This window comes from Pantherophis guttatus, chromosome 1, assembly GCF_059756535.1.
Source record: "Pantherophis guttatus breed Tessera chromosome 1, ASM5975653v1, whole genome shotgun sequence".
Classification (NCBI taxonomy): Eukaryota; Metazoa; Chordata; class Lepidosauria; order Squamata; family Colubridae; genus Pantherophis; species Pantherophis guttatus.
Genome location: NC_142063.1, coordinates 223,366,717 through 223,379,319, shown reverse-complemented (window position 1 = coordinate 223,379,319; position 12,603 = coordinate 223,366,717). Strand labels below are relative to the sequence as shown.

At 36.7% G+C, this 12,603-nt stretch overlaps 1 protein-coding gene across 3 annotated transcripts in view; it reads left to right on the top strand.

The window, feature by feature from the left end:
• The first annotated feature begins 796 nt into the window (after positions 1-796).
• HMGCLL1 (3-hydroxy-3-methylglutaryl-CoA lyase like 1) overlaps positions 797-12,603 on the top strand; it is a 55,260-nt gene continuing 43,453 nt past the window's right edge. Inside the window, exon 1 of one of the 3 annotated variants that reach the window (XM_034436701.3) lies at positions 797-1,345. In XM_034436701.3, coding sequence (XP_034292592.2) covers positions 1,229-1,345 — 117 coding nt within the window. In that variant the 5' untranslated portion in view covers positions 797-1,228. The remainder of the gene's footprint in view (positions 1,346-12,603) is intronic. The other 2 variants (XM_034436700.3, XM_034436699.3) reach the window with 2 other exon arrangements.

Here is a 12,603-nt window from a genome sequence, read left to right as displayed (position 1 = left end):
CACATTAACTTTTTGCCAATTTTGACATCTAAGTATCTTAGTTCATTCTTTTCTGATTGTTCCACACTATTTTATGCTGTCAAACAATGTACTCTTTTTTTCTGGTTACAATTTAATTACACGCTGACTAAAAATCCATCAGTTTTTATCATCTTGCTTATGGTTATAAGCAAGCATCCCGTTCCTTATTCAGCTGCCCTCTCAATCAAGGAACAGAGCCACTGGTTCCTTTGCACACAGAAGATCCCAAATTCATTGATAACATTTGGGAAAAGATCCATCAGAAACTGTGGACGGGAATAGTGCATAGACCTAGCCTAGCAACTTCCAACCTAAAAACTCAATGAGGGGTAGGAGCTGTATCCAAGAGTGCCATTTCAACTGGGCCTCAAGTTTACAGGCTTGTAATTGTATTTATATTACAACTATTTGTATTGGTTCTTCATTTGTCTTTTTCGTGCCCTACATTTTTTACAAGAGTGGTCCTTTGTATATCTATCATATCTCAAGGCCTCAAAGCCTGGAAGTGTCTTGGATCTCTGAGAGCCCGCCTTCAACTCAGATGCATGTGAACTCTTGCCATGCTCTATGGTATTTCTTCTTCTATATCCTGTCCCATGCGTTTTCGGTCTGCAATTATGCCCAGCTGACCACGTTAAATCATAATGAATTTTTCAAAATTCTTCCTCAATTCTTCCTCTGCTTGCCTGCCCCCTTTGGGACCTTCTGCCGCAATTTTTAATGGTGCAAAAGCAGCGCCTGCAAACCGCCACCTGCTGGATAAGGAGCCCGTCGACTAACCCAGTTTCAATCTTCCACCTTTCTGCGTCAAAAGCAGCTCTTCCAGCCGGGCGAAAGATCGAAATACTGATCTGGAAACGGCCACCAAGGCCGGGACCCCGTCTCCGAAAGGGCTTCAGCCCCCGAAGCGGCAGAGCAACGCCCCGATCCGACCTCCTCCTCCTCCTCCTTCTCCACCTCCGGCGACCCAAAGGATGCTGCTGGCCCCGCGAACTCCCGGCATCCCTCTCAGCCAATCAGAATCGCCCGGGATTCCCTCGGCTGGCCGAGGCGGATGCTGCGCCCACGCTCGGCCAGGCATTGGGTTCCGGCGTGCGGCTTTGCAGATGGCTGGGCGCAAAAGCCGCGGGTGGCGGTGACCTTGCGGACGGGAGGTGGTGGTGGTAGTGGTGGGCGGCTTGCCGGCTCTTGAGGGGAGACGGGCGCCATGGGCAACGTCCCGCCGGCGCTGAAGCACTGCCTTAGCTACCCCCACCTCCTCAAGGAGCAGCTGGGGATCGGCGAAGCTGCCCAGCAGCCGACTGTTCTGCAACAGCCTGGGCAGGTACCCGGGTGGCGGAAAGAAGGCCGTTCAAGGGCCGCAGCTCCAGCCCCAGGCAGGGAAAATGGGGGAGGGAGGGCACTGGGGGCTTCTGGCTGAGTAGCTGCCACACAGGCACGGAGGGCAGTCAGAGGGTCCCTGAGAAGGTTGGGGTGGTCTTCAGGTGCCTAGGGCTTTTCTGGACATCCTTGCCTCAGAAGGCAACTCAGGGCCAACTCTGTTATTTTCTGCTAAGACAGCCCTGGTATGCTTCAGGGGACTGGGGTGCTTAAAATTATATAATTATATTTTATTTTTTAAATTTAAATTTAATTTTATTTCACAACTAGACATAGGGATAGTTTTTTCCTTTGTGCCATCATTCTGTTGAACACCTAATTCTTGGAGTTCTTGTAGTGTGTATGTATATCAACCCATAGAATGTGGCTATAGCATTATTTATTCCTTTTATTATTTTCTTTACTTCCCCCTTTTATTGGTGGTATTATTATTATTATCATCATCATCATCTGTTGCCTTTAAAATACACTGCTTCTGTACTAAAGACAAATTCCTTGTGTGTCTAATCACGCTTGGCCAATAAAATATTCTATTCAATTCAATTCAATTCAATTATTTTATTATTTTATTTTATTTTATTTTATTTGTTTTATTTATTTTATTTTTATTTTTATTTTTATTTTTATTTTTATTTTTATTTATTTTTATTTGCTAGGCTGGCTGTGAATTCTGGTATCCCCATGGATGTAGAGAGCACCAGGATGGAGCAATTGTTCTAAGGAGCAGTGAGAAAGTATCCCTATATGCCTTTTAAGAGGAAGTGGACAGATTGATGAAGCAGCTGCTCCATCAGCTGGATTGCAGCATTAAGAGAGGCACATGGGGGGGGGCAGGAAATGTAGGAAGCACTTAACTCAATATCACTTTTTTCCTCTTGGTGGTGGAGAAAACCTCATCCAATAGAGCAGGGGGCAGGAGCTTGAAAGCCTTGAGATGTCTTGAGAGGTTGCTGGGAATTGTAGTCCATCTGCTTCTGAAGTGTTCCTCACTTGGACCATACTATCCACAGTGTTTTCCTTCAGGAGATTATGAGCCAGCAAAAACACCCACCTATCTTCTTTTAATCAATCATTCGTAGTACTTTGTCTCAGTTTCCATCATGACTCAGTAGAAGCAAGTGGCCAAAAAGAAGAAACAGGCATTTCGAAGAATTTGATTTGTGTATCATTGTGGTTTCTTGCTGTCATATCCAGAGAGAAAGAAGAACTCCAAGTGTCTTATTCCACTCCTGGTCATTTCTCATCTGTTCATTTAGCAACTTTTACAGGATAAAGATATGATTTATGAAGATACGTAGTATTAGATGCTAAAGTAACATAAATATTTGGACATTGTGAAGCTGAGTAGGATAGAATGTTACTTGAATGTGAGGTGGTAGCCTCAAAATTGAATTAAATAAAATAAACTCAGTGGCATTCAAATATAAATAAAAAATAACCACAGTTCTAATATTAGGAATTCAGTTATTGATATCTCCTATGCTGGAGGAATCAAATATACCAGAGTAATGCTACTGCTTGAAACCAGTTCATAAGGCTCATTTAAATTCTTTAATATAGGATTAATGTAATGCTCATACAGTGAACACAATGTGTCATCTCAATCCTGAAGATACACAGAATAAAAACTGCTGAAGACATACTGTCATCTGTAAATCTAAATTAATGTTTTTTTAAATAATCTGATTTTTTTCAGTGACTAAATATGTATATCATCATCATCATCATCATCATCATCATCATCATCATCATTATCATCATTTTAGCCATCCACTGCAGGATGAAAGCCTCATCCGCATGTTTCCCACCTATACGGTTCTGAGCTTTCTTTTGCCAATTGGACCCATAATATTTGCTGATATTGTTGATTCATCTTGTTTTAGATATCTTTCGTGGACACTTTTTATCAAGTGGGATCCATTCTATGACTGCCTTGGTCTACCTGCCATCAGTTCTTGCTATGTGACCAGTCCATTTCCATTTCCATTTTTTCACTCTCTTGATGATATTGTATACTTTCGTTTGTTCTCTAATCGATGTGCAGGTCTTTCTATCTTGTCTTGTGATGACAAGCATGTATCTTTCCATGACTCTTTGCGCCAGTCATAGCTTTTCTGTCGATTGTAAGGTTAGTGTCCATGTTTCACCGGCATATGTTAGAGCAGGTAGCACACACTGATTGAAAACTTTTCTCTTTAGGCATAGGGGCAGGTTGTTCTTGAAAATTATGCTAAGCTTGCAGAATGCCTGCCAACCACATTTAATACACCATTCAATTTCCTTTTTTGTATCACCTTCCATTGAGATCTGTTGGCCAAGGTATATGTAGTGGTCTACTACATCTAGTTCTTCTTCAGATATAAAAAATGTTCGTTCTTTAGTGAATTTATTAAACATAACCTGGCTCTTTTTCAGATTTATTTTTAAACCAAATGGTTCTCCTGTTTTGCGCAATTCTTGTATATGTCTTTGTAACTCTTGTGGGTCTTGTGGGAAGAGAATAACATCTTCTGCAAATCTTAAGTAATATAAATAGGCACCACTGATTTTTCCTCCATCTTTTGCCCAGTCTAGTTTGCGAAATACCTATTCAAGGCCGGTTAAGAAAAGGATAGGTGATATTGTGTCCCCTTGTCATACACCTCATTGATTTCCAGTTTAAGATAATTAAGGCAAATTGTTGCCATTGTTTTTTCATATATTTTATTGTAGTAAGTTTATGTAAGATGGTGCTCACAGTTTACACAAGATACTAGCAAAACTATACTCAAGATGCCTCAGAGAGGAAAAAATACCTGATGCATTGAAAAATGCTGAAGTGATTCTTATACACAAGAAAGGGGCCCAAGATGATTTAAAGAACTAGCACCCAATAAGCCTTCTTTCAGTCATCTACAAGGTTTTCATCAAGATAATAGCAAAAAGAATATTGAGAACATTAAATGATGTATAGCCGAAGGAGCAGACAGGCTTCAGAAGTGGTTACAGCACAATGAATCACATCCAGGTTGTTCAGCAAGTCATTGAAAGGCACAACAAGGTTGACCGGAAGTGTTGCAGTGAGACACACGATGATGAGCCCCACGAAATGATGAGCCCCACGAAATCCCAGGCTGATGAACCGCTGCAGAGGGGTCTTCGGACCAGACCTGTCTTGTAGGGACAGAGAAGAAAGAGAGGCACCTCGGAAGACCAAGAGGAACAGGCAAATTCCTCGGAGGTCAGAGGAAATTCTCTCTGACTCTGCAGCGTGGGGCAGCGGCCATTACGACTGCCAGTAAACTGGGGCAACCGGATTAAGTGATGTGCAGGAGCGGAGAATTGAATGGAATATTGCTGCCGGGTGAGAGATCTCTAACTCATAGGCAGAAAGGAGAAAAAAAAGGAAGGATTTTTAAAACAATTGCAAATGTCCTGGCGTCATAATAGCGGCTAATAGGCTTGGGAAAGGACAGAAGAAGAAGAGTAAGGTGGAAGTTACAAAGTAACAGAACCTGACTAGAAATTTGTTTGTTTTGGGTTTAACATACTTGGAGAACCTTAAAAAAAATTAGAAAAACCAAGAACCCGAAAAGATTCTTTTTCAATTTGGAAACTTTAAAGGGAGTTAAAAAAAAACAAAAAACCGAAGAAAAGCCTGTAATAGAAAGGACTGGTTAATGACTCTAAATTGGAACCTAATTGGAATATAATGTGGAATTTGGACTATATAAATCTGGACTGAATTTTAATTGACTTGGTGTAAGTAAAAACTGTTAAAACGGACTGCAACCAAAATGGATGCCTTTTAAGCTCACCAATTGCAAATGTGGATTGTAGAGAGCCATCTTCAGGAGGGAAAAAAAATCATAGCACTGAATTTTTTAGAAAGAACAAAATGGCGCAGGAACTGAAGGAAATGATGATAACGATGTACCTATCATTGAAAATGGAAATAAAGGAAATGACTACAATGTTGCATGGAAAATTAAAACTTGATGACCAAAAAATTGATTTAGGATACATTCAAGCTGACAAAGAAACAGTTAACAAGATGCAAGGAAAAGAGACTGAAAATAAAAACAAAGACAAGGAGATTGATTATGTAAAATTAAATGATTACATTGGGATTAGGGAAAAGAGAGATCAGGATTTTCAAATACAAAAAAGAAGAAGGGGTAAGAAAAAGAAAGTAAAATATAAAGATAAAAAAGGAGAAAGAAATGGAAGGAGAATATGGGGTAAAGAAAATGAATACTAGGGAAAAGATGAAATTGTATTTTTAATGAAGTGATTTAAAACTGTATGGGTGTACGAATGATTGGAATATTTTTAATTAATGAAGGGGATTGTAAAAAATGAAATATCCTTAATTATATATGTGATATTTAACTAAATAGGAACAGAAAGCTGAAATAATATTGGATTATGAATTAATTAGATATATTTAACTGGTCTTTATAAAAATGATATAAAAATGTTATAAAAATGTTGAAGCCTATTAGTTGGAACAGTTGACAAAGAAAAAACTATTTGAGATTGAAACTAAAGAATTTAAGAAAATAATTGGGAATGGTATTATGTTATAAATTTAAGAAAATAATTGGGAATTCTATTATGCTATATGAATGTAAATGTAGAGGTATTGGAGTAAGATTGATACTTAATTGATTTTTTATTGAATATGTTTAATTGTTGAAATCTATTATTTGGAATAGTTGATAAAAGAATCATTGGTGATTGGAATAAGAGAATTTAAGGTAATAATTGGGGATGGTATTATGTTATATGAATTTAAATTTAGGGGTTCAAATTTTAAGGAGGGAAAAGAAAAAATGAACTATATTAGGATGAGAAGTTAAGATGAAGGGTAATATTGGTTTCTTAGAATCAGAGAGAATAAATGATATGAAAAAATTTATATATAAAATTGTGTTAAAATTTGTGTTAAAGATGAACAAAAATCTGTATAAATCTAAAACCGGGCCAATATTCTGTTCAGAAAAAGATCATTTTATGTTCGTTTGTGTGTTTAAAAAATAAAAAAATGTTATTAAAAAAAAAGAAAGGCACAACGAATACACTATGCCTCCGTGCATGGCTTTCATTGACTACGAAAATGTGTTTGTATTCTAGTAACCCTTATATTCATGCCTGGTTTCCACTTGTGTAAAGAATAGCATGGAAAAAAAACTAATCATATAAACTAGACTTGTATAGTTATTCTTAGTATGATAGAGAACTCTGTAAATGGCATTGTTAAAGTACTAAATTTGAAGGTTGACCCCTTGGATAAACAGGTTAAGCAAGTTATCTTAGTTATACGCTTCTTTCAGAATTAAAGATAGCATGAATAAATACCGTAATGAGTTTCCATAGGGGTAATTTGGTGAAAAGAAATGCTTGAGTGTTTTTGAACTATTTTGGCTTGACCTAGAAAGATTCTAGGAATTAATTTCAAACGTCACTTTCTCTATTTCCTATGAGGAAAGAAAAATAGAAAACAAAATGAAAGCATTTGTTCATAATTTTCATTATACCTTGCCATATGCATTTCATACAAGTGGATTAGAATGGGAAAATGTTTTTTTCCTCCGTTTTCAGAATGAAACCCCCATCCCTGCAGCTTTCAGGTTACTTATACAGATAGATGCATAGAGTTGATTATGAACATTTTTTTAAAAAACCAATTTAGGATTGCCACTAAATGTATAATGTGGCCGGAAGCCAGTTCTGACTCTTACTGTCTGATTCATTGTCCCCACATAAAATACATCTCCTTCATGTTCACTTCTTAAATATTTAGACATGCACTTTTAAATGTATCTAAAAATACAGTGTGTGAAAACACCCTTAGGACTTTGAAGTTTTTTTCCTGGTATATGAGGAGGTGAAGAAGAGATAAATCCTGAACATCAGAGGAAAATCTGCTTCCTCTTATGTACACATTCCTGATGAGTTTCAGTCTTGGAAGGCTTTATTATTTTAATTTTCCAAATTAAGTAGTATTTAGATCTGTAAATATCCCTTGGAGTGTTCTATTATTTCGGAAGTGTTTTGCTCTAATGGATTTTAGAAACCATTATTACTTCTGGCAATCTGTTCATTAGGATAAGATTTCCCAAAAAGTATGGTTTTAATTTTAGGTTCCTAAAAGTCTCAGATCTTTTGAGCTATTTTGATGCCATATATTTTCCATCATGTTCTTGTTCATAGGCTCACTATTTGCTGTCTGTGCAGTTTGCTTTTACGTTGTTTTAAACTTTCTACCATTTCATTTTACATGGTATTCATTCAATTTCTTTAGCATATACATTTGCCTATTTTTCTGTTTGATGTTACTGCTGAATCTTCTCTAGTTGGATTGTTTCTCATTGGTTGTTTCTCATTTTTAGTTTGCCACAGGTTTATCTAGGAAGATTATACAATCTTGCTTATCACCCTGCGTTGTTGTTGTTGTTGTTGTCTCAGGTTCTCCTGATATGTTACAAATAGTTTTTTGGGCCAACCTAGGTCCATTTTGGATTTACATTGACTAGATCTACGATGGTGTTGATTTTGAGCCAAGATACACATAGTGTGTATCTAAATGTTGAGTAGTGTGGTAGAAAATCAAAGAAGAAAATGTGGAGAAGAAGAAAAAAAGTATTTTTATTATGCATTTGAGGTAATTTGTTTTATAATTCTAGGTTTGGTATTAATTTATGATAAATTATACCATCTAGGCTATGTATGTGTAAATTTTGCTTGTTGATAAAAATAAATTTTGATTTGATTTTACTTATCTAGGGAGAATTAATTACCAATGGATTACTCTTGAAGGGAATTCCTGTTAAGAAAAGGTGTTTCTCCACACTATTATAAAAAAAAAGTCTTCTGTCGGAAACCACTATCCTTGAGATCATTGTGGTTGTTTGTGCTACACTCTCAAATAGTAATACATTTTGGGTAGGAATTGCATTGAAAATGGTCTATATGGACTCTCGACTATTAAGGAAACAAAGCTCTTTTTAAAAAGCAGTTGATAAACAAAAAAAAGTTAAATTTGGGGATATGGATGTTCATTCAGGAGATACTGACTACACAGCTTTGTTTGCTGTTTTGCCTTATTGCAGAATATTGTCTCTTCATAAACAGTCTCAGTTATTTATGGCAGTTCCTTTGAACTTGAAATATGAAGTTTTTTTGGAGCTGTTAATCTGATTTCTTATAACTTTAGCCTGCACTTCTTTTAAGACCTAAGCATGAGGTAGGGAAGAGGATATATCTCTGCAATGCATCTTCGAGTATGCCTAATGCTAAGAGAGACCATTATCTGGTACCCTAGAGAGCCAATGCAATGTGTGAAATAAATAAGCCAGTTGGAGTTTTGCAATTGAATAGGGCAAAACTACCTCTCATGATTAGGACATGGTTGCTAAACTATTCTGTAAGGAATGTTGAAACATTAATTTATTTATTCCTTGAGTGTCCAATCACACTTGGCCAATAAAAAATATTCTATTCTACATTCTATCCTATCCTATCCTATCCTATCCCTGTTCTTTATAATGCTATTGTTGTGAACTAGTACGCACGTGACTAAGTGTGGAGCTGAACCTGCTAAGGGCTGATTCACACATGCTGGGTTATTTGTTGATTCACTGGTCAGCATTGTATTTAAAGAAGTGCCTCTTGGGCTGAGTTATCCAGGGTGGCTTTTTCTCCTTAGGCAAACAAACTTAATGTTGCAGTCAATCATATATTTTCTAGGGGTAATCATGCAAGTGCATCCTTTCCATTGCCATGTGCTGAGGTTGATTCAAGCCAAAACTGAATTGCAATATCAGTCTTGGGAATGGAAAAGTATATTGCTCTTATGTAATGTGATTATGATGAAACTAAGCTAAGAGAGACTCTTGAGATCTATAATGCCATACAACTTCAAATAGATTTTATTTATTTATTTATTTATTTATTTCATTTGTATATGGGGGTTCTGGTTACTTATATAATGGATATGTGCCATCTGCAGGAATACTGGACTTTCTCCTAGTATTACAGTAGATTGCTGCATTGGCTTATGAGCTGAACAGCAAACAGGGTGGCATTTTCTGAATGTAGAGAAAGCTAAGATGTCTGCTAATGTTTCTGAATTCTAGTTCCAGGAGAGGGGGAAGTTATTAGCAGTGCTTCCCCTCTCTTTTTCTTTGTATGTAGCTGATTTGCTTACAGTTGATGTAAATTTAAGAAGGCTGTAATTCCATGATTAAAGGTTAGCAGCATTTTCTATTATAAACCCGTGTTTTAATCACTTTATAAGTTGAGAGAGAGGAGCAGGAATTAAATATTTCGATTAACATATTTGGCAGACAACATTTTAAGCCTTTTCTCTCTTGTTCGAATTGTGTGGCATCTGAAGAGGATGGGAATCCAGTGGTGCTTTCTGCTTGGAAGGAGGCATTTTTGAGGAGAGAAAATTTTACATCCAGTTTTCTGGTTTTTTGCCAACACCTGATAAATGGAAAATGCTCCAGGCTCTTAGCTTTTTATGCGCCACTCAGGCTCCTTAGAAGGAGCCTGAGTGGCGCAGCAGACTAATGCAGACTAATGCCACTGTTAAAGATAGTACTTAGCTTCCAGCTGCCTGTAATTACTGCGAGTTCAATTCTCACCAGGCTCAAGGTTGACTCAGCCTTCCATCCTTTCTAAGGTAGGTAAAATGAGGACCCGGTTTGTGGGGGCAATAAGCTGACTTTGTATAAAATATACAAAAGTATGAAGGCTATTGCTTAACGCCTTGTAAGCCGCCCTGAGTCTCCGGAGAAGGGCGGCATATAAATCAAAATAAAATAAAAAATAAAAAAAATAAAATGTAAACCCCTTTCTTGCTGATATTCCACACAATTTACCCATAGTATTTACCATTTCACAGAGCTAATATCAGATTTAATAACCTTTCATTATTTTTAATAATCATGCATTTTTGTTGGATCAAATTTAGGAAGACACGTTAATATATTGAAGGAACAGTTAATATTTGTAAGGTTTTGTTGCCAGTTTTTTAAAAATATATTTACTTTTTACTTTTAACTGTAAGGGACCTGGGTGCACAGAATAAATTTTACACTAGGGTTGGCTTGTTGATGTTTTTATGTTTACATTTTATATCTTGCTTCTTTGAATTTTTTTAAGGTAAATGCATGCTATAAATATAATTGAGAGTTTAAAAGGAGGAGAAGGAAGCTGGGAATGGAATGGAATGGAATGGAATGGAATGGAATGGAATGGAATAGAATAGAATAGAATAGAATAGAATAGAATAGAATAGAATTCTTTATTGTCCAAGTGTGATTGGACACACAAGGAATTTGTCTTTGGTGCATATGCTCTCAGTGTACATAAAAAGACAAGATACATTCGTCAAGAATCATAAGGTACAACACTTAGTGATAGTCATAGGGTACAAATAAGCAATCAAATCATACTAGGAAACAATATCAATATAAACTGTAAGGATACAAGCAACAAAGTTACAGTCATGCAGTCATAAGTGGGAGGAGATGGATGATAGGAACGATGAGAAGACTAATAGTAATAGTAATGCAGCCTCAGTGAATAGTTTGACAGTGTTGAGGGAATTATTTGTTTAGCAGAGTGATGGCGTTCAGAAAAAAAATGTTCTTGTGTCTAGTTGTCTTGGTGTGCAGTTCTCTATAGCGTAGTTTTGAGAGTAGGAGTTGAGTATGGGTATGTTTGCTGTCTTGAGTTATTTGTGTGCTTATAGTGCTTAGACTTATATACCACTTCACAATGCTTTACAGCCCTCTTTCAGCAGTTTACAGCCTATTGCCCCCAACAATCTGGGTCACTTTACCAAGAAGGCTGAGTCAACTTTGAACTGGTGAGGATTAAACCCCTGGCAATCAGCAGAACTGTCTGCAAGTACTGCATTCTAACTACTACGCCACGGCTCATGAAATAATAATAATAAGGTTTCAGGAACTGTTCAAGTCAGTTTTGACTCTTGAAAACTGTATGGGCAAGTCCGTGAAGTTTTCTTGGCAAGATTTTTAAAAGTGGTTTGACCTTGTCTTCTTTCTAGGACTGAGAGAGAATGACTGCCCCCAAATCAGCCAGTGACTTTATTTTTCTAAGGCAGGACTAGAATTTAAAGCTTTTGTTTTCTAACGTGCCTTAACCACTATATCAATTGACTCTTGCTGTTCCATAGAATGTGCTCTATTTTTTTCCCTAAATGCTAAGAAATGCTGGAAACAGTACATCAGAAATTAGTTTCGTTTGGAAGACAAAGCCCTGGGGATTAATACGGTAGTATTTTTGTAACATTTGTTTATTTACAAATAGACAGGCATAACAGTAGAAACAAGACCTTTTTTTGACTGTGAGAAAATTGTGGGCAAAATGAATTTTTCAATATCTCTCCGTCGCATATTTTTTTCTCAGTGTTTTTAAATGGTAACCTATATTTCTCCATTGCTTTCTGACCCTTGGTTTAATAGTCCAGTAAATAGAACTATGTTGAGAAGTACTGAAATAATTCTTAGGATAATATTTGATGCTTAACTTTACTAATGAGAACTACTGATTTGGCTATTTCAAATACTGAACTAAGGATAATTCCCTCTTCCCCACCAAATTTTCAAATTGCCCTGACAAGTCATTCTTAGGGCAGGTAGAAATGCTGCTAAATTTGATTCAGACTCCCCAAAAGTGAATTCTAATTCCCAAGGTATTGCTTTTTATGTTTCAACAATTGTATGGCCATATCTGACCCCTTTTGTTTTCCATTTAATTCCAAAGTTGACTATACTCTCCCTTCTGACTGAAAAAATTGTGCCTTTTTATAGATATTCTGTTTTAATGCTGTGCAAATATACCCAGCTTTTATTAATTAAATATCCCTTAGACAACACTTCCAATCTTATCTAAGGCCTTCACTGACCTGTAACTCCAATTTAAAGCTTATCCTTTTGTTTTATATGATCTGTCATCTTTCTGTGACGGTTGACAGTCCCTGTTGATCATTCCCTGTTACAGTCAATATACATCAATATAGTAGATCTTTTTCCACTTAAAATTTCACTATCCCATGTTGCCAGTTCATGGAATTTAAATTTCTGGGTTAAATTAAAATGGGAAGTCAGTGTGAATCAGAGGTTGCAAAGCCACTGGAATAGCTTCAGATTAAGCTGTTTATATTAAAGCCACTGATTGTTAGGG